At 53.3% G+C, this 21,677-nt stretch overlaps 1 protein-coding gene across 1 annotated transcript; it reads right to left on the bottom strand.

Moving 5' to 3' along the window:
* Window positions 1-4,117: 4,117 nt before the first annotated feature.
* Cacng7 (calcium voltage-gated channel auxiliary subunit gamma 7) lies at window positions 4,118-19,967 on the bottom strand. Its single transcript, XM_048369376.1, has 6 exons — window positions 19,772-19,967; window positions 16,706-16,930; window positions 16,010-16,096; window positions 15,417-15,557; window positions 5,808-5,953; window positions 4,118-5,460 (listed from the first exon to the last, which is right to left on the bottom strand). The coding sequence occupies exons 2-6, from the start codon at window positions 16,899-16,901 to the stop codon at window positions 5,203-5,205; spliced, it is 828 nt and encodes a 275-aa protein (XP_048225333.1). The 5' UTR covers window positions 16,902-16,930; window positions 19,772-19,967; the 3' UTR covers window positions 4,118-5,202.
* Between the last annotated feature and the right edge of the window lie 1,710 nt (window positions 19,968-21,677).

Genomic DNA, 21,677 nt, shown 5'->3' with positions numbered 1-21,677 from the left:
ACATGTTCTGGGTTGCTGGGGTTGGCACACAGACACCTCACCGGATTGGGGGGGGTGTCTGTCTCACACACCATAGAGGGGGTTGGCCAAGAACAGGCCCCAATTTTATCCCTTCACTGCCCTGGCAGACAGGGCACCTCTGTCCATAGGTTCCAAATGAATGCATGCATAAATGAATGAGTGAATGAGATAGTGAATGAGTGAGGGAATGAATGCATGTATGAATGAATGAATGATGAATGAATGCATGCATGAATGATTGAGTCAGAGAACGAATGTATATGTGCATGAATGAATGAATGAGAGAATGGATGGATGAATGATTGGATGAATGAGTGAATGAATGGGTCTAGGATTCTGTGGACACATTTTCTAAGGTCCCTACCCTTCAGCAGCCAGTCCCATCATCCATCCTCCCTCGGGCCCTCCTCTCCCCTAAGTCTGGTCTCCTCCCATTCTTTTTCATTTGTTCGCAGGTGTGGCTTGTGGCCCAGCTGGGCCTTTGTGTTTTCTTGGAGACTGGGGCGGCGGTGGCCGCTCTTCCGGCTGGCTGCTCGGCTCCGAGAAGGGGATCAGCATTTCTAAAGTGTCCTCATTCCGGGTGAAGTGGAAATCTCCCAGCCCCAGTCTCAACCCCTGCCTGCCGGCTCCGCTTCAGGCGCCCAGGGCCCTGGGGTATCCTCTCCACACTTCACCCCCAAACTGGGGAAAGGGAAGGAATGAAGGCAGGGACCTCTCCAGGGTGCTTAAAACCCACGCCTCCAAAGCGCTGGGGCCTTCAGCAAAGCCCCTGCCTGAAATTATGTCAGGAGGGCTGGGAATATGGCCTAGTGGCAAGGGTACTTGCCTCATATACATGAAGCCCTGGGTTCGATTCCTCAGCACCATGTATATAGAAAAGGCCAGAAGAGACGCTGTGGCTCAAGTGGCAGAGTGCTAGCTCTTGAGCAAAAAGAAGCCAGGGACAGTGCTCAGGCCCTGAGTCCAAGTGCCAGGACTGGCAATAAATAAATAAATAAATAAATAAATAAATAAATAAATAAATAAATAGATAGATAGATAGATAGATAGATAAATAAATAAATAAATGTCAGGAAATTTGCTAGCCAGGCACCAGTGGCTCACCCTGTGACCCTAGTTACTCAGGAGGCTGAGGTCTGAGGATTGTGATTTGAAGCTAGTTTAGGGCAATAAAGTCCCATGATATTCTTATCTCCAATGAACCACCAAAAAGCCAAAAGTGGTGCTGTGGTTCAAGTGGTAGAGCTCTAGCCTTGTGTGAGGTGGCACCCAGGCCTTGAGTTTAAGCCCCAATACCATCAAAAAGCGGTGGTTGGGAGGAGGAGAGAACTGGGTAGGACTTCACTGTACATATGGATACACCCCTGAGAGGGCTAGCAACATAAGCTCAGGAGGTCCCAGGATTCCATTGTACTCATGACGGGTTTCTAGCTGTGTGACCAGGGAAAAGTGAATTTGCCTCTGTGCTAATGCTCAAGGATGTCACTTATGAAAGGATTGCAACAAGTATGCTATAGGGGGCTGGAGATTTAATGCAAAGTGGCCAGTTCTTGATAAATGATGCAATGAATTTATGCAAACTATTGTTAATAAGAAGCTTTGAGAAACAGCCAGGAAGTGTTATGTAATGGACACTAAAGGAGCTCCCAATACATGGGTGAGTGCGTGGAATTGGAAGGAAAGGAACTATTTGCATTATGGGCTGGGTAAAATAAGCATTTACACGTCACCCCATGGATTGTCTCTGTGTGGATTTAACCCCTGAAGGTATGTGTTCATAGGCATAGAACATTCCTGAAATCCTATGTATCTTGAAGGGAGGAGACTTCGAGGTGCCAGCCTATCCTGACTTATTTCAGACAGCTACATGAGTTACATGTCTTTATGGGCTTCCAGTCCATTAACTAAAAAAAAAAAGTAAGCAGAACAGAGCAAGCTAGCTTAGGTTATTTACTTTATTTGGGAGGGGGGTGTTTTGTATCTTTTTTTTTCTTTGGCTTAATTTACAAAAGAAAAAGGAAGGACATAAATTAAGATTGTCAAGTTCCGGATGAAGTCAGCTAATGTGTAGCACTTACTGCTGCTACCCAGACTGCAGGCAGGGCAGGCAGAACTAATCTATCAGCAAAGCAGGCAACACCAATGGATGGGGAGGTTCACTCCCACTGGAAGGCCTTTAGAGGATCTTTCTGGTACCCTGCTCTGGGCAGCCATTGTAAGTCCATTGGTCTTCACAAAGTAGCTGAAACCTATTCACTACAACAAATAGCATGACCTTCAGAAATTCCTGGAATCATGGAAAATGACTCAGAATATTTCTCTGGGGAGTCAGATCCTGCTGAATGTGAATTATTTCCTTCAAACCTACCAGCACAGCCCTTCCTGTTCCAAAGGGATTTGGAATCATTCTAAGCCATTTCCACATTCTAACCAAAAAAAAAAAAAAAAAAAAGGGAAACAAGCCCTAGCGATTAAAAGACTTTGCTCAAGGTCACCGATTGAGTTTACATCAAATCTATAGTGGTAAAAATACAACAGCTAATAAATAGAGTTAGCCAGGCACTGATGGCTAACACTGGGTCATCTTAGCAATTCTGAAGGCTAATATCCGAAGATCAAGGTTCTAAGTCACCTAGGCAGGAAAGTATGTGAGATTCTTATCTACAGTGATCAACCACCAAAAAGCCAGAGGTGGAGCTGTGGTTCAAGTGGTAGAGCATCAGCCTTGAGTGAGAAAGCTCAGGATCAGTGCCCAGGCCCTGAGTTCAAGCCCCAGGACTGGCACAAAATAAAGAATAAACTTAAAGAGGCTGGGAGTGCAGCTCAGTGGTAGAGTGCTTGTTCAGTATATATAAAGTCCTGGATTCATAGCCAACAACATACACGCATGCACACACACTCATGCACGCATACGCACACATGCACGCACAGTGCCTGAATTATCAGCTCATCAGATATTTAGGCTGTTCTCAGTTCTCAGTATAGTGGCTTCCAGCCTAGATTTTGGAAGCGTTTCTGAGCTCCCTCCCCTGCAAAAGCAGAGCGATAATTCCTACACATTGAGCTACTGCAGAGGCCTGGTGGGATGGCGTTCAGGAGGAAGGAGAGTCTGGCTCGTGGTAGGTGTGCAACAAGTGTTAACAGTTGTTTCTGAACCCAGCGACTGAGCGGAGCCTTCAGGAAGCCTGCTGCTCCAGGGTGCACAGGAGGAAGTTGGGGGTGGGAATCAGATGCATTTTCTTTTCTTGGGGGGGGGGGGGGCTCTGTGTGTGATCTTGGGTGAGGCCTTTACCTCTCCTGCAGGGCCTATTTGCCCAGGAGGCCAATGAATTCAACATGGTGGTCTGAGAGGAAAAAAAAATCAAAGGAAGCAATGGAGGAAGAAAGGGAGTTAGAGGAACAAAGGAGCAACCTCCACATATCACAGTAATGCCCAGATTTTTATTGACTGGGTCTTTTGCTGTCTGAGTATTATATAGGGACTGATTATTTTTCCCCTCTGGTCCTGGGATTTGAACTCAAGGCCTCAGACTCTTGCTTAGCTTTTTTGCTCAAGGTTAGCCCTCTACCACTTGAGCCACAGCTCCACTCCAGTTTTTTGGGTGGTTAATTGGAGATAAGAGGCTCTGATTTTCCTGGTTAAGTGGAGATAAGAGGCTCACAGACTTTCCTGCCTGGGCTGGATTTGAACCTCCATCCTCAGATTCCAGCTGAGTAGCTAGGATTACAATGTGTACCACCAATGCCCAGCCAGGGGCTGAGTTCTAAAGTGCTGCTTATTAACTATGATGAGGGTGAGCACCCAATTGAAGTTCCCCATATCCAATCCCTTCGTGCTGGGCAGGCAGAGAAGTGTTTGAAATAAAGTTTATTGAAGTTTCTGTAGGTATTTACATATGATACACGGTAAATAACAGAGCCAGGCCCCCCACCCGCCCCTTCCCCCTCCCTACCGCCCCCCTCCCCTCCCAGCCTCATTAAAAATCGCTGCGTAAAGACAGGTTAACTGCGGCGGCCCCCTCCCCCCTCCCCCCTAAGATGCAAACTAAAAGCCCCCGTCCCACCCCTGCCCCCTCCCCCCACCCCGGGGGCCATTCTAGTTCCGTGTACAACACTGTGCTACCTCGTCCCTCACCCGTAATAAGGGGAGTGGGCGATTTTCAGGTGACCTCCCCTCTCACCCCCCCATCTGTCCAAGGGGGACGGATGGGCCCTTGAAAGAGGCCAGAGTTGGGGGGGTCTGAGATGCGGAGAAGGTCATCAATGAGGAGGAGTGCCAGAAAATGGAAGACTGAGGTTTGGGGGGGCGTTGACCCCCGCTACTGCCCCTCCCTCCCCCGACGGGGCCTCGAGGGGGGAGAGGCGGGCACAGGTGTGGAGATGGCCTGGGGAACTCCCTCCACCTTGGGGTCCCCATTCTGGTTTGGTGTATGGGTTGGAATGCACCTGGGGGCTTCGGATGAGAGATGGGAGGGAGTGGGGGGGGGGGGAGGAGAAGGAAGAACAAGCCTAGGGGAGCCGAGAGAGCATGGTGGCCATTAGACAAGAGCCCTAGATGACAGGTCACATTCCAGGGGCCGAAAAGGCCCAGCAAGTGAGAGAGAAAGAGATGGGGAGAGGGGAGGAGTCCAAGCTGACCGCAGCCTCTAACTCCTCCCCCCCCCGCCCCTCCAGTCCCCTCCCCGGCCCTCAGGACCAGGAAGCCGGGCAGGAGGTATTATGTGAACGGGAAGAAGGGGTCAGGGCAGAGCGGAGAAGGCGATCGGCATTCCCGGGGTGGCTGCCGGTCCCACTCTCCAGCCTCTGCAGGGCGACGGGAGCTGGGGGAGCTGGGGGGCTGGGGCTGGGCAGGGTCAGAGGGCGCCGAGCAGGTGGAACGGGGGAGGAGCAAATTGCCTGGAAAGGGAGGGGCCACCGGGAGAGGGCGTGGCTCATGGAGAGGGAGGGGGAAATGAGGGGGAGGAGTCATCTGGAAGTGGAAAGGACCAATGAAGAAGCAGCTGAACAAGGGGGCGTGGCAATCAAAATAAAGGGCCAGACGGCGGGGGCGGGCAACAGAAAGGGGAGTGGACGGGGACGGAGTCTCGGACGTGGGCGGGACCAACCAAGCGGCGCGACTTGGGGAGGGGCGGGGCCTGGGCGGGCCTAAGGGATCCGCGAGCCCGGCGCCCCGGCCGGGTCTCAGCAGGGCGAGGTGGAGATGTGCAGGTGGTCCGGGTACTTGATGGCCGGCGGGTAGTTCTGGGTCATCTGGATGGAGACGTCGCTGGAGATGTCCGAGGGGCTGCGGCCGCGACGCCAGGCCTCGGGCTGCAGGAACTGGCCCGAGTAGTCGGAGCAGTCGCTGAGGCGTGGGCGGTAGAAAGCGGGGTGCGGGCGGTACATCTCCTCCTCCGCGTAGCGCTTGGTGAACAGGTACACGGACATCACGCCGGCCCCCTGCGGCGGGGTAGCGTCAGAGGCCCGCCCGAGCCCGGAGGCAGAGGCCCTGGGGGGACCTGGGCTCCCCGCCGCCGTGGGGATCGGGATTCCCCGCCAGGAGGAACCAGGGCGCTCTCTCCCCAGCATCCTCCCCGTTAGACCTCCCTAGAGTCCCCCCTCCAGAACACCAGGGGTTGGAAAGCCCAGCCCCTCCTTCTCAGGACCCAGGAGTTAGACTTTCCATGCCTACCTTCCCTCGCGATCCAGAACCCAGACCTCCAGCCTGTTCTTCCTCTGGGCCCAGGAATGAGACCCCCTCCCCGGAACACGCCCCTTCAAAGCAGAGTGGGCCCCACAACTGTCACCTCTTTGAGCAGGAAGGAGGAAGCAGCAAAGGCGAAGGACCACCCATAGCGGTAATGGAAATACTGCTCAGAGCTGCTGGGTCTGTTCATGACCTCATCGTTGATACTGGAGATGTAGAGAACCAAGCCCACCACCAGGGAGAGGCCTAGGAGGAGGCAGAGGGAATCTGAGAGGGGGCACACGGAGCCAAGACCCTCTGGCTGCCTTCTCTTCTTCCTCATATACAGGAGTAATTTCTGCAGTGTGCGTGTGTGTGCTGGTCCTGGGGTTTGAACTCAGGGCCTGGGCTCTGTCCCTGAGCTTTTTTGCTCAAGGCTAGCACTCTATCACTTTAGCCAGAGCTCCATTCCAGCTTTGTGGTAGTTAACTGGAGATAAGAGTCTCAGGGACTTTCCTATCCCTGCTGGCTTTGAACCTCAGTCTTCAGATCTCAGCCTCCTGAGTAGCTGGGAGTACAGGCATGCACTATGGTTGTCTACAGCCCCAGGCCTCAGTTCAAGCCCCAGGACTGGCAAAAACAAAAACAAACAAACAACTAGAAAGAACAGAACCAAGAAGAAGAAAAAAAAAACCTTGACTATTTAGGTGCCACATACATTTCTGTTATCTCTATCTATCTTTATAAAAAATTTTCAGCTGGCAATATTTTGTCTGTTTGTTCCAGATGGGGTCTTGCTAGACGCCAGGATGGCCTTGAACTCTGCAAACCTCCTGCCTCAGCCTCCGAGTATGCTATGCTGATTTTTTAATTAATACATAAGAGAAAAGCAAGTGTGTTTCATATTTGTTAGCAGAACAACAGAAGAAAAAAATTAAGTGGCAACACTACCAGCAATGTCAGGAGCAAGCACAACGGTCCTGAGTTCAAGCCCTAGTACTGCCAAATGTACAAAAAAGAAGAAAAAGAGTTTCATTTGTTGTGAAGAAGCCTGGCAGGTCCTGCTGGATGCAGTTAAGAGCAGTGATGGAGGTTAAGAGGGTGAATAATCAGTGGGGAGAGAGGGACCGCATGTGACCCACTGAGCCAGCCACTGCTTTCTTCCTCTCGTATCCCTGCCGGGACTGTGTAACCCAAATCTATTCATGAGGTCATTGTGGGACTGTCTGAACAACATCCAGCTACAGGCTTCAAACACATGAGAGATCAAACTACAGTCAAGATGGGAGGGGAGAACACAGGATGCCTCCGAGAGCACCAGGCAAATGGGGACAGCAAATGGTGATGCGGTCTCAGGGAGGAGAAATAGCCGAGTCAGGACAGAGCAGCTGCTGAGAAGCCGAGAGCCCAGGCCCAGCAGCTCATGCCTGTAATCTACTCATTCAGGAGGTGGAGATCCAGAAGGCCACAGATGAAAAACAGTTCTCAAATCATCAAAAGCTGGTCATGCCTGTCATCATAGCTACAAAGGACGGCCAACCAGCCTGGGCACAAATACAAGACCTGTTTAAGTGATAATTAAAGCATAAAGAGTTGGAGGCATGGCTCAAAGGATATAATATCTGCCTACTAAGAGCAAAGATCTGAGTTCAAACCCAGTACTGCCAAACAAACAACCCCTGAGAGGCAATGTGTTCTCATAGGTGTTTTGTGTGTGTGTGTGTGTGCGTCTGTGTGTGTATGAACTTCATGCATCCTTGTGCAAACTTGTGCAAGCTAGAGAGAGGATACCATGAAGACCGCAAAGGTGGAACAAAAATGAAAACTTAGAGCCCCAAAAGGAAGCAAGAAGATCAAAGACCCACTACTGTCCCCCCCCCCACCTCCATTGGCCTTCTTAATCCACTCTGAGTGTTGCCTGGATTCAAAGGAGAAGATGGAGGCCTGACCGCTGGAGACCTGGTGATCTGCTCACCACTAGCTAAAAGAAGCCGCTAGAGGAGGAGAGGCTTCAGTCAGAAGAGACAGAGAGATGAGGTTCTCATGGCATCCAGTCTGGAGGAAGGAGAAGTCTGACACAAGCCAGAGCAAGGAGTCAAGGAGGCTAAGAAAGCAAGGGAATGGGCAGAAGGGAAGGGAAGAGGGGAAGAAGGGGAAGGGGGAGGAGGGGAGGAGGAAGGAGAGGAGGTGACAAGAACTGTCATCAGCCGGGCAGGGCAGCTCACATCTGTCATCCTAGCTACTCAGGTGGCTGGGATCTGAGGATCATGGTTTGACGCCAGCAGAGGCAGAAAATTCTCCGTAAGACTCTTCTCTCCAATTAACCACTGAAAACCTGGAAATGCAGCTGTGGCTCAAAGTGGTAGAGTGCTAGCCTTTAGCAAAAGAGCTCAGGGATTGCACATAGGCCCTGAGTTTAAGCCCCACCACCAACCAAAAAAAAATTTTTTTTTCCCAAAAATATGTGCATGAGCTAGGCACTGGTGGCTCATGCCTGTAATCCTAGCTACTCAGGAGGCTGAGATCTGAGAATCATGGTTCAAAGGTAGCCTGGGCAAGAAAGTTGGTGAGACTCTGATCTCCAGTTAACCACCAGAAAACCGGAAGTGGCACTGTGGGACAGTGCCCAGGTCCAGAGTTCAAGTCCTACAACCAACAACAAAGAAAACTGGGTATGTGTACTATTTCATTAAAAAAAAAATCCAGAGGGCTGGTAATATGGCCTAGTGGCAAGAGAGCCTGCCTCGTATACATGAAGCCCTGGGTTCAATTCCCCAGTACCACATACATGGAAAACGGCCAGAAGTGGCGCTGTGGCTCAAGTGGTAGAGTGCTAGCCTTGAGCGAAAGGAAGCCATGGACAGTGCTCAGGCCCTGAGTCCAAGGCCCAGGACTGGCAAAAAAAAAAAAAAAAAATCCAGACATGGGTAAGCATATTAAATTACCACATGGGGCTGGGGATATGGCCTAGTAGCAAGAGTGCTTGCCTGGCATACATGAAGCCCTGGGTTCAATTCCCCAGCACCACATATACAGAAAACAGCCAGCAGTGGCACTGTGGCTCAAGTGGCAGAGTGCTAGCCTTGAGAAAAAAGAAGCCAGGGACAGTGCTCAGTCCCTGAGTCCAAGGCCCAGGACTGGCAAAAAAAAACAACAACAAAAAAACAAAGGTTGAACCAATGCAGCAGAAATACTCACAGACAATATGTTGGAAATTAACTGCCATACTGGGAGGGGAATGGAAAGGAGGGAAAGTTAGAAGAAAAATGAGGAAGGGGGTAACAAGTTTGACAAGAAATGTATTCACTACTTTATGTATGTAACTAACCCCTCTGTACATCACCTTGACAATAGAATTAAATTTTTAAAAAATTACCACAGGAAACTGTGATTGGAAATCTCCATAATATGTAAATCTGCCACCACATTAACCACATATCTCCAAGACAGAGAGAGAGAGAGAGAGAGAGAGAGAGAGAGAGAGAGAGAGAGAGAGAGAGAGAGAGAGCATGCCCACTAGGCACCTGTGGCTCAGGAAGCTGAGATCTGAAGATCACAGTTCAAAGCCAGCCTAAAGAAAGTTTATAAGACTCTAATCACCAAAAAGCCAGAAGTGGAGCTGTGGTTCAAGTGGTAGAGCACCAGTTGAGTGAAAAAGCTCAGGGACAATGCCCAGGCTCTGGGTTCAAGCCCTAAAACTGGCACAAAAATAAATAAAAATAAAAGAGGAGGTGAACAGTCTGACATTAAAAAGGTCTTGGGGGGGGCCTGTGGACTCAGCCCAAATGTGGAGCTTGGATCCTGATTTGCAACAAACTAACCGTGGACAGGTATTGAGGAGGATGAAGAGGAAGATGGAGCACTGAGTGGGTATTTGTGATGACATCAGGAAATGACTCCTATTTTGTTTGGGTTTGATTGGGACACAGCGGCAGCTCGAGTAAATACAGGAGTAGTTCTAAGTCAGAGACGTACAGAAATACTTGTGGACGCAATGCGCTGGTGTCGGAGGCTGGCTTTAAAATAAGGCAGGGATAGATGCTGGGAGAGGGCTGGGGCAGTGCGCCACTAAAAACAGATCCACCATATGTTGGTGATTGTGGGAGCCAGGCAGGGCGCACGGGCGTTCCTTGCACTATTCTTTCTATGTTTCCACACTGAAATGTATTTTAAAAGCCCATGTGGTAAAGAGACATTGTGGCAGAAGGAATCTGGACGAGAAGGAACTCAGTAACAAAATGCCACGCTTGAGCCTGGGTTGAATCTTGGCTCTCAGGAGAAACCTAAAAAAGACAGTCCTCTCTCCCTCCCCCTTCTCCCTCATTTCTTACTGCGCTGAGAATCAAGCCTGCAATCTCACACAAACTAGGCAAGGCTACATCCTCGTGCCTAAAAAGAAAAGTCTTCCTTCTTGGAAGGGGATATAATTCAAGTCCTTAGGTTCAATCCCCAGTATTTGGGGGCGGTGGGGAGAGGGACACCTTGGTACAACCAAGAAAAGTTTGAAAGTGGAGCACTGATGACTCATGCCTGTAATCCTAGCTGAGCTCTGAGGATTGCGGTTCAAAATCAGTCTGGGCAAGAAAGTCCATGAGACTCTTATCTCTTGTTAACCACCAAAAAAAAAAAAAAAAAAAAAAAGCCAGAAGTGGAGTTGTGGCACAAGGTGGAGCAAGTAGCCATTAGTGAAGAAGCTCAGAGACAGCACCCAAGCCCTGAGTTCAAGCCCCAGGACACACACACACACACACACACACACACACACACACACACACACACCAAAAGAAAAACCAAAACACACACACACAAAAGAAGAATGGGAGGAAGGAAAATGGATTAAGGTCCATGGTGGAGTTGCTCTTAGCCTCCTGCGGGGGCAGTGCGGAGCAGTCACACAGAAGGGCATCGTGTTGAGGGGTGTGGACTCCCATTTTTAAGAGCTGATCATGGCAGCTACAACGTATTTTCAAATGGAAAAGCAGAAAAGAATGGACAGATTGAATAAGAAGAGAAAAGGAAGAATGGGGAAAGGGCATGCCCTTGGATGGTTGCACACTGAGGGGAGAGAGAGAGAGAGAGAGAGAGAGAGAGAGAGAGAGAACTGCCAAGCTCTTAATAAAACAATCCTCCCCCTCCTTGCCCTTCCCATCTTTGCCACCTGAATTTACATGGTGTTGGTCCTTTGCAGACCTGGGGCCCCTGATACCAGCACAACCCCAGCTTCTCTTCTACCACAGCCCACACCCCTACAATGAGGCCGGACACCCATCAGATCCCAGCTGACCGGACGCTCACCCTCACCCCACAATGGCACCTCAGGAAGCACCCAGTAGTGGCTCTGCTTTTTGCAATCCCTTCCAGGCCCCTTCTCAAAACAAATCTCTCCTTGTGCAGCGCTAGTAACTGGCAGCGACTAGCACTTCAAAATTCCAACACACAGGAATCAAGCATGCAGGAAGGGCCCCCCGGGTGGTGCCTTGATTCCTCTGCCTCACGTCTGCTAGAGATGGCCACACCCTTTGAATCACCTTCCTTTCTGTGTCCTTCCCAAGTTGTGCCTCCAACTCCCCCTGATCATTGCTCCAGAACTCTTACCTTCCTGCTTTAGCTATTGTCTCCCCCCCCCCCAAAAAAAAAAAACTCGGAGCAGGTGTTCTGTCCATCTACACTCCCAACCCTTGCTTGGCCCCAACTTTCCCAGGAGAAGGGCAGTTCTGCACCCTCCTCCCAGGGTCTCAGGGGCTGGGGTCCTCATGGCTGCACCAGCCCTCGACACTGGGCCCATGTTTCAGGCTGTGGTTGTAATCACTGAGCATTCTCCCCAGGCAGAGTCAGGAGTGGGATTTGATCAGAGGAGAATACGTATTTCTGATGAGAAAGAGACTTACATTCTTCTTAGCAAGTCACTCTTTTTCATTCCTGGTCATTTCACAAAGGGTGCAGATTCTCCAAAGAATAAATAGCGCTTTTCTTTCCTTTTTTTCCTCTTTCCTAGCTCTGAAAGCCAACTTGGGTTTCTTTAAGCTCCCTCCAGGACTGTACACGGATTCTCAGGGAACAGTAAGCCAAGAGCCACCCACAGCCCAAGCGAAATGGAAACCAACCTGGCTTTAAAACAATAGCATTTCAGGACCACGGACAGTTCAATCAACCCACCGTGAGAGACCAATGGCTTCAGGACCACAGACTGCCTCGCCCTCACACACCTACTGTAAAATTGGGGTGGCTCAGGCCTATAATCCTAACAGAGATTGAGGGCTCACAGTTCAAGGAGAGCGCAGGCAAAAAGAAGTTCTTGAGACTTCATCTCAACCATTGGCCAGGCACAGTGGCACATGCCTGTCATCGCAGCTACTGAGGAAGCACCATGGCTGGGTGCAGTGGAAGCACAAATAAGAGGACTGCAGCCCAGGCTGACCCAGGGCATAAAGCGAGACCCTATTTCAGAAGTAAGCAGCACACAAAGGGGCTGAAGGAGTAGCTCAAGTGGTAGAGTGTCTATTTAGCAAGTACAAAACCATGAGTTCAATCCCCAGTACCAGAATTATCACTCCCCCAAAACAAAACAAAGATATATCCCCCACAGACTCATGTGCTCCAAAGCTTGGTCCCAAGATTGGGGTGCTATTTGAATGGGAAGCTAGGACAGGGTCCTCCTGGGCTCATGGGGCACTGTGGGACGAATGTGTAAGTTATAGTCTAAGATGCTTGTTTAAACCACAGCACTGGGGGCTGGGGATATGGCCTAGTGGCAAGAGTGCTTGCCTCGTATACATGAGGACCTGGGTTCAATTCCCCAGCACCACATATACAGAAAACGGCCAGAAGCGGCGCTGTGGCTCAAGTGGCAGAGAGCTAGCCTTGAGCAAAAAGAAGCCAGGGACAGTGCTCAGGCCCTGAGTCCAAGCCCGAGGACTGGCAAAAATAAATAAATAAATAAATAAATAAATAAATAAATAAATAAAATAAACCACAGCACTGGGGATTGAACCCAGGACCTTGGGCATGTGAGGCAAGCATTTGGGGGAGAGGGGTCGTGGCCCTTGAACTCAGGGCCTCAGCACAGTTCCTGAGCTCTTCAACTCAAGGTTAATGCACTACCACTTAAGCCACAGCAACACTTCAGGTTTTCTGATGGTTAACAGGAGATGAGTCTCATGGATTTTCTTGCCCAGGCTGTCTTTGAACTGTGATCCTTAGATCTCAGCCTCCTGAGTAGCTAGGATGACAGTCACTGGTGCCCAGCAAAGCAACTTATCCAATGAGCCATAGCAGATCCCATCCCCCAACACACAGCCCTTTTGTTGCTCTCGCTCCCTTCCTTCCTTCCTTCCTTCCTTCCTTCCTTCCTTCCTTCCCTCCCTCCCTCTCTCCCTCCCTCTTTCTTTCTTTCTTTCTTCCTTTCTTTCTTTCTTTCCTGGTCCTGGGGCTTGAACTCAGGGCCTGGGTGCTGTCCCTGTGCCTCTCTATGCTCAAGGATAGTGCTCTAGTAGAGTAACAGTGCCACTTCCAGCTTTTTCTGAGTAGTTTATTGGAGATAAGAGTCTCACAGGAATGTGGCTTAGCAGTAGGGTGCACGGAGCCCTGGGTTCGATGCCTCAGCACCACATAAGCAGAAAAAGCTGCAAGTGGTACTATGGCTCAAGTGGTAGAGTGCTAGCCTGGAACAAAAAGAAGCCAGGGACAGTGCCCAGGCCCTGAGTTCAAGCCCCAGGACTGGCAAAAAAAAATCTAACAATTACTATTATGATTACTATTATTCTGTAGTTGTAGAAAGAGGTAGCAATTCTGTAAGGTAGGTTATGATGAGTCATTAATTCTGCTTGAGCTAGTTTCAAACTCATAATCCTCTTGCCTCTACTTCTGAAGTAGTTGGAATTACAGGTGTGTGTACGCCTGGTCTTGGTGCAGTGTTTTGAGCACGTGATTTGGAATCAGAGTACCCTCAATCAGCTGAGTTGCCTCTTCCGCTCATGTCTCTTTCCATGAACTGCACACAATGGAACTTCACTCATAGCATGTGGGATCAGTTGAATACAAGTCCCCATGCTACCTACTCTTGTCCCATTTTTCTTTGTCTAGGCCACTATTTTTCCAGCTGAGGAAAAAAAAAAAAAACGACGAGAGAGACCTTACTGCTCTGACACCCTCAGATCGTGACATCTTAGGTGTCTTATTTTAGCCCTGTGTCTGGCTCTGCACACCAAGATTCAGGTCTGCACGGAGGTTGCACCCTGCTTTCCCTGGAAAGGTCTCCTCAGGGTAGGATGAAGGCCTGGGGGAGGTGAGTTTCAGCAGGAGGGGTCAGGGGAAGACCCTCCCAGCTCCTCACACAGCCAACCAGAAGGAGGAAGCCCAGCACCAGCACTGGGGAACAGAGCAACAGTGAGATCCCCAGTGGGGTTTGTTTATTAAAAACGAACAGCTGCCAGGACTCGATTTGAGTTTTGCTATATTCCTGTGAATTGATTCAAACTAGAGGAGCGAGTCAGGTGACTCAGTGTTCGCTGGGCAGATGGACAGCTTAAGTGTGTTGGGGCTCCATTGAGCTGATCTTGCCTGAACTGCAAAGAATTCCAGACATACATCTGGCACTGGTTCATACCAGTATCTTGAGCAAGTCTGTGACTCTCAGTACCCCTACTTCATCAGGTAAGTGCTAATAATAACTCCCTGGTAAGATCACTCCCAAAAAGAAAGGAAGAAGAAAGGGCTGGAAGCAAAGTCTGAACTCCAGTTGGCCACCTCTGTGGTGAAGTGGTTTGGGTGTGGTGAACAAACAGCTGAAACATTCATTGAAATGGACCCCCAAAAAAGGAGAGAGGGATGGATGGATGGACAGACAGAAATACAGATAAGCAGGGCACCAGTGACTCATGCCTGTAATTCTAGCTATTCAGGAGGCTGAGATCTGAGGATCAAAGTGGGAGGGCAGCCCAGGCAGAAAATCCATGAGACTCTTATCTTCAATCAACTAGCAAAAAGTCAGGAGGAAAAAAAAAGAGAATCTGTGGCTCAAGTAGTAGAGTGCCAGCCTTGAGAGCATAAAAACAAGGGGGAGGGGGCTGGGAATGTGGCTTAGCAGTAGAGTGCTTTGCTTAGCATGCATGAAGCCTTGGGTTCCATTCCTCAGCACCACATAAACAGAAAAGGCCAGAAGTAGAGCTGTGACTCAAGTGGTAGGGTGCTAACCTTGAGCAAAAAGAAGCTCAGAGCCAGTGCCCAGGCCCTGAGTTCAGGCCCCAGGACTGGCAAAAAAAAAAAGAGGGGGGGAGTGTAAGGTCCTGAGTTCAAGCCCCAGTACAGACACCAATACCTACCCCCCCCCACACACACACACGCAAGGAAATGTAGATGGAAGGGAATACAGATCTCTTGACACTTGTGTTTGCTTGGGAAAAAAAATAAGCTAAAACATTGTACAGGAAATAAATAGCCTTGTAAACTGTTGATTGCCAAAATATCAGTGGTGGTTAAAAATATAACCTCCGGAGGCGAATTACGTGAGTTTGACTCTTGACTCTGCCTCTCACTAGCTGTGTGGCTCAGGGTGAATGACCTCATCCCACTGAGCGTTGGCTCCTATCTGTAAAATGGGGGAACAGACCTGAGCCTGGCGCCTGGCGGGCTCCTCATTAGCGCCCGCTGGATGCCCGCTACGTTTTCCCCAGGTCACTCAGCCAAGAAACAGCTTCCCAAGTGGGAAAGGGTTCTCTCCCCTGGGCCTCACCGGAAAGGATGAAGAAAATGCCAGAAACGAAGGCCAGGATGGTTCTCTGGGGGCGGATGTGGCCGATGTTGCTGATGACGAAGGCCGTGAACACCAGGAACAGACTGACCATGGGGAAGGGCGTGGCCGTGCGCACCGTCTCTGGTGGAGGGGGAGGGACGGAGAGGGGTGGGTGAGGGGGAGCTGGAAGGAGCTGCCGCCGACTCTGTGTCTGCCCTGCCCCTTTCCCGCTGGCTCCTCCCCTTTCCCATTGGCCCCTTCCCTGCTGGCTCCTCCTCCTTTCTCATTGGCCCCTTTCCCATTGGCTCCACCTCCATTTGGCTCCTCTCCTTTTTCATTGGTCCCTCCCCCTTTCGTCTCCTCCCTGTTTCCATGGACTTCCACTTTCCCACTGATGGAGCCTGGCCTTTCCCACACCCCCAAGTCTGATCCCACCTCCTCCCCACCCAGGCCCTGCCCCTTCCTAACCATTATTCTGCCTTCCTTCAAGTCTCCCTCCTTGGCCTGGACCCCTTCCCTGCTCTAGTCTTGCCCCTTCCAAGCCTCCGGCCCCCACCGCCTGTTGCCTGGGCCCCTGCCCCGCTTCCCCTCACTCAGAATATTCTCCGTGTTCTCCGTCACCAAGTTGATCTCCGGCTCAAGGAAGTACTCGGAGGCCACGCAGCGTCCCTTCTCCCGACCTGGCAGGAGGAAGACAGGAGGGCAGGGCTGGATGGCAGACAGGCCCGTCCACTAGAGAGGCTAGAGAGGCACGTGGGCAACTGGGGCAGGGAATCCCCGGGGAGGCCCTCCCCAGGATGACAGTCTGCTGTGTGCTTGGGAGTGGGGAGAGAGGGTGGGCATGAAGTTGGGAGAGGGGTCCCTGTAAGCTTCCCTGGAGACCCCAGGGTAGCAGAGGGCCGGGAGAGACCCAGGTCTTCAGTGAGGAAAGGACAATGCCAGGACGGCTTGGTCTGTAGGAGGAAAGGCCCGCAGGGCCAGGAGCCACAGAAGCATGTCTGGGTGCTTGCAAGAGGCGTGGGTCTTCCTATCCTGCCCATATCCCTGTCCATCCAGGAGACATGTTTGAATATGGGCTGGGGAGTTCCTCCCGGTGGGGGATAGCAAGACTTTGAGTGGGACTTCCTGGGAACAAAAGACCAGGCATGCAGGCTCCAGGCCCAAGTGTAATCTCCAGGACAGGGACAGGATCCGTTCCCAGATTATTTTGGAACCCAAAGATGGGAGCGGGGTAGGAACTCCCCTCCCCGCCCCCAGCAGCCTTGTGGAGCACCTGGTCAGGGGTTCACCTGCAAAGAAGCAGACCCGCCAGAGGCCCGCGTGCAGCGCCATCTTGACCTCGGTGGTCTGGTTCTGCGGCGACACGGTCCCCTCCTCCATGTACAGCCAGTAGTCTGTGCTGACGGCGATGCCCACGAGGAGCAGGCCGCAGGCCCCGAACACGCTGCTCAGCAAGGTCAGGGCACGGCTACTGCAGTGACTCATCCTTAGCGGCGGGGGGCGCCCTGCGGGGCCTGTGGGACCAGCAGAGGCTGTGAGGGGCCGCTCAGAAGGGACCCAGGAGGCAGTCCCAAGTCCCAGACAACAGACACCAGCTCCAGAACAGCACCCGGAGATTTGGCCGCTGTGCCCCGAACGAACCCCAGGCGGAGACACCCGACAGTTGACCTGGAACCCTAGATCTGCCCACTTAAGCAGACCGAGTGTGGTTCCAGATACCCCAGCCCCAGGGTAAGATTTCTAACTGTAACCTTCAGATCAGACCCTAAGATTAAATCTGGTATTCCAGTCTGGGTCCCCGAATATGACTTTAAGAAGAAATGGACTCCAGACTCTTGAACCCAGAACCAGAATCTGGGTCCTGGGGTCAAGACCCAACTTCCTCTAGCCCTCACCTGGCACACAAGACCCCATCAGACTCCTTAGCCTTGAGCCTGAGCCACAGATGACCCCTGGGCTCATCACTTGAGAACCTGTGTCCTGATTCCAGCCACCAGCTGCACATAACAATGCCAAGCACTCAACATGGTCTCTGGACCAAGAGCTAGACGCTGGAGACTACACAACTTAACTGGCTTGGAAATTCTAATCTGAGCCACCTGACTTAATTCCTGACAGTACCTTGACACTTTTCCTTCAGGAACGGTCACTAGTGACTCAAAAAAGTGGGTCACTAATCAGAGATCCCTAACCCCACACCCAAGCCTTGCAGGGCTGGCCTCAGACCTACCTAAGACTCTGAGCAGAGTCCTCCATCTAATCTTAACCTTAACCTGGACCTTAACCTTGATCTGACACTCAATTTAAACACCAGGATCTCGACTCAGGATCGTCAAACTCCCATTTTACTCTTTGACCTTGATTCAGTATGCCACCCTGAGATCACAGCTCACAACCAGAGCCAAGATTTCAGAACTCTGATTCGCCCTCCTGGACCCAGACGGAACCTTGAACCAGAGATGCCTGAACTAGATGACAGGATGCTTGGGTCCCAGAAGGATGGAAACCAGAGCCCTGGGTTCATCGTGATCTTGAACAGCAACCCCAGGATATCAAACCAGTGAGCTGAGGCACCCACCCAGCATCAATAGAACACTGTGAGGCAACAAGGGACCCCCCAGTCCTGCAAAGTAGGACTCAGGGCACTGAACTTGTCAAGTTCCTCTTCGGGATGTCAGGACCCTGGGCCACACAGTTCTCACCAGATTCCCCACTGGAAACTCTGGGTCCTAACTTCCCATCACAGAACTCCCTCAACATCCAACAAGCAAAGTGGATCCACACACTGAGGTCCCCAAACAAGAAATTCCCAGTTCAGTTCATAGCTCTGGCAACCCAAATTCGTGTTAGAGGCCCAGAGATTCCAAGTAGGGGACTCTGAGCCCAACACTGAAGGGCTTGAAGTTCTCCATTACAATCCTAATGCCCCCCCCCCCCAAGAAATTCCTCAAGGAAACTTGTCCCCAACACTGAAGGGCTTTAAGTTTTTCATTACAATCCTCATGCCCCCCCCCCCGAGAAATTCCCCAAGGGAACTTGCCCTGGGATCTCCACACTGCCTTAGCCCAGGACCTCAATAGTCTTGAATACCAGAGCCAGAAAGAACCCTAGCACCAGCCTACCAAGCACAAGGCCCTGAGTTCAAATCCTGAGGTGGGAAAAATGAATACATTAGGGGTGCTGGTGGCTCCGGAGGCTAAGATCTGAGGATCATGGTTTGTTGGGGGAGGGATGTCTGATCTCCAATTAACCAGTAAACAGTGGGGAGTGGAGCGGTGGCTTGAATGGTAGAATGCTAGCCTTGAATTGAGAAGCCTAGTGAGAGCCCAAATCCCTGAGTTCAAGTATCACACACACACACACACACACACGCGCGCGCGCGCGCGCACACACACAACAACAATAACTATATGAGAAAACCCCATTATCTTTTTAGCTATAGAGTTTGAGCCCTCTCCCCCACCCCCAACATTTCCCTCCAGAATGAAATCAAGACATGAGGCTCCACTGTCCTTAGGCAGAATTCTCTGTCTCCCAACTCTACCCCCGCCACACACACCAGTCTGACACCCCTCCTGGACTCCAGCCTCTCTCCACCCCCAACCTCTCGCAGGACTCAGGCTTTCCCAGACTGGCGAGGCACTGGCCCGCTTTTCCTCCCATCCCCCCGCCCCGTGGCTCCGGGGCTTCACTGCCAGCCGCCGGTTCCGCTTCCAGTCCTCTCGGCTCGGACACGAGCAGCGAGCACCGGGCAGGTCGACCAAAGGGGTCAGGACCTCAGCCCCGGTCTGCACCGTCCCGACCCCGGTCCCACTCCGCCTTTCCAGCCCCAGGGCCGGGCTGCGCCTGACCCGCGCCGGGCTCCGGCCTCCTCTGGGACGCCTCCCCCCAGGCTGGAGCCTTCCTCCGGCCTCCACCCGGCCTCCACCCCGGCCTCCGTGTGTCCCGCACCAGGGGTCCCCCTCCGTCACAGCCCAAGTCCAAACTCCATCCTCCTTGTCTCCTGGGGCTCTGTACCCCCTTTTCTGGGGACCCACAGCTTGTTCTCGCGGCCTGGGCCCTCCATCCCTTCTGGAACCGCCTTCCTTCCTCGAGACCCCTGCCTGGACCTCGTCCTGTACACCCGTCGCTGGGACTCAGTTTCCCTGTCCGGGAATCCTCGGACCCCGTCTTCCGGGATTCACCAGGCCCAAGCGTCGCTCCATCCTCTCCCCCCCACCTCCCCCCAAAATCCCTCCGGAATGCGGGAGTCCTGACCGCCGAAACCCTGCCCGAGCCGGGCCGCCCCAGCCCCCGCCGTGGCTCCGGGACCCCGGCGGTGCACCCGCCTCCCGGACCCTCGCGCCACCACTCACCTCGCTCAGGGCTGGGCGGACGCTCCGGGCCGCGGGCCCCGCAGCCGCATGACCGGCCCCGCGGCTTCCCGCGGCCGCCGCCGCCGCCACCGGGGTCGCCGGTGCCCGCGCCCCCCGCCCCCGGCCCGGAGCCCGGCGTCCCGGCCCCTCCCGGCCTCCCACCCCCCACCCCCCGCGCCCGCGGCCTCACTCGGCGAACCGAGCCAGCGGCAGGGACCGGCGGCCGCTCATTGGCTGCGGCGGAGGAGGGGAGGGGCGGAAGGGGGAGGACGCAGGGGGGAGCGGGCCGGGCCTGGAGGATGGGGGAGGCCGGGAGGAGGAAAGAGAGGAAGAGGGACGGAGCCTGAGAGGGGCAGAGGCACGGCGGTGGGGGGGGGGGGTCAGGAGAGAGAGAGAGAGAGAGAGAGAGAGAGAGAGAGAGAGAGAGAGAGAGAGAGAGAGAGAGACAGACAGACAGACAGACAGACAGACAGACAGACAGAGACAGACAGAGACAGGGGGACAGAGAGAGGGAGACAGAGTCACGCAGAGACCTTGAAGCTATAGCTTCAGAGGCTGGCGGTCCCGATAGGGGAGGAGACAGACCAGGAGACAGACAGACAGACAGACAGACAAGGAGATAGAGCCGGGGTTCAAGATGTCCCCACCCCCCTCCACCACTGACCCAGGCTCAGAGATTCTGAAGCCCTGGAAAAGAAGAGGTCAGAGACCCAGAAAGAGACAAGAGAGGGCGAAGAGGCCTGGGGGGGAGGGATGGAGAGAGAGAGAGAGAGAGACTGAAACCCAGAGACCTTGAGCGAGCGAGCGAGAGAGAGAGAGAGAGAGAGAGAGAGAGAGAGAGAGAGAGAGAGAGAGAGAGAGAGAGAGAGAGAGACGCCCTGGGATAGCCTGCGAGGCCAACCCGGGGTCCCAGTGCGGGGCCTGGGGTCTGGGTGGCCGGGACGGCGGGCGGGGCGGCCCGGGCCGGGGTCCCCAGCGGCGGCAGGCGGGCGGGCGCAGCGCGGATCGGGTCCTGCAGCCGCCGCGGAGCCGGAGCCGGGCCAGCCCCCCCCCCCCGCCGTGATGTCAGCGGGGCCACTCTTAAAGGGGCAGGCCGCCCGCCGAGGGTCGGAGTCCGGGGTAGGGCCCTGGGGCACGAGGTGGAGGTACGGCCCGAGGTCATGCAGAAGACCCGGGTGTGAGTGTGGGAGCCTCAGAATACAGATAGACTCGGTGCTCAGAAATCCCGGAGCCTGAGGGAAGAGACGCCGGGCCCCCGAGGAGGCCTGAGAAAATTTGGGGCTCAGTCCCCTCTGAACACACTGACAGGCACACCACTCCGCGGGCCTGTCCCGTCTAGGGACTACATTCCCCACAAGCCCCAGCGGCCAGGAGCCGCACCTGGAAGGGAGGGTGTTTCGTGGTGTTCTCTGGGAAATGTAGTCCACCTGGACGAGCCCCTCCGCCGCTCGTAAGTGGGTCAGGGGGGCGAGGCCGCAGGATGGGCCTGCCTGCCTTCGGCCTCGCTGGCTGGTGGCTCAGCTCCCAGAGTGGGCTCCAGATCCGGCTTGTTCGGCCCTCTGTGTCCTGGGGTCTCTTCCTCAGATCAGGTCTAGGTCTCGCCATAGGAAGGCGGCCTTTTATTTCCTTCTGGGACGAGCTCCTGGTCCCCGGGCCTCGGCGGGGGGTGGGGAAGGAGGACGGCCGCGTGCGGGTCTGAGCGCTGTGTGCGGGGCAGGGCGTGGGGTGGAGGTGGTGTTCTGCAGCTGACACTTCCCGCGGTCGAGGTAACGCCGCAGAGCGTGCACAGTCTCCGTGGCCCTCTTTGAGGCGCTCCCTGTCAACACCCGGTGTGTGTGTGGGGGGGGGGGGGTCTCTTGTCTTCCCTCTCACCCTGTTGACTTCTGGGGTCCCCGTGCTCTCCCCC

The sequence above is a fragment of the Perognathus longimembris genome, chromosome 20 (genome assembly GCF_023159225.1).
Source record: "Perognathus longimembris pacificus isolate PPM17 chromosome 20, ASM2315922v1, whole genome shotgun sequence".
Classification (NCBI taxonomy): Eukaryota; Metazoa; Chordata; class Mammalia; order Rodentia; family Heteromyidae; genus Perognathus; species Perognathus longimembris.
Note: the sequence above shows the minus strand (reverse complement) of the source record. Positions and strands in the feature narration are given on the sequence as shown.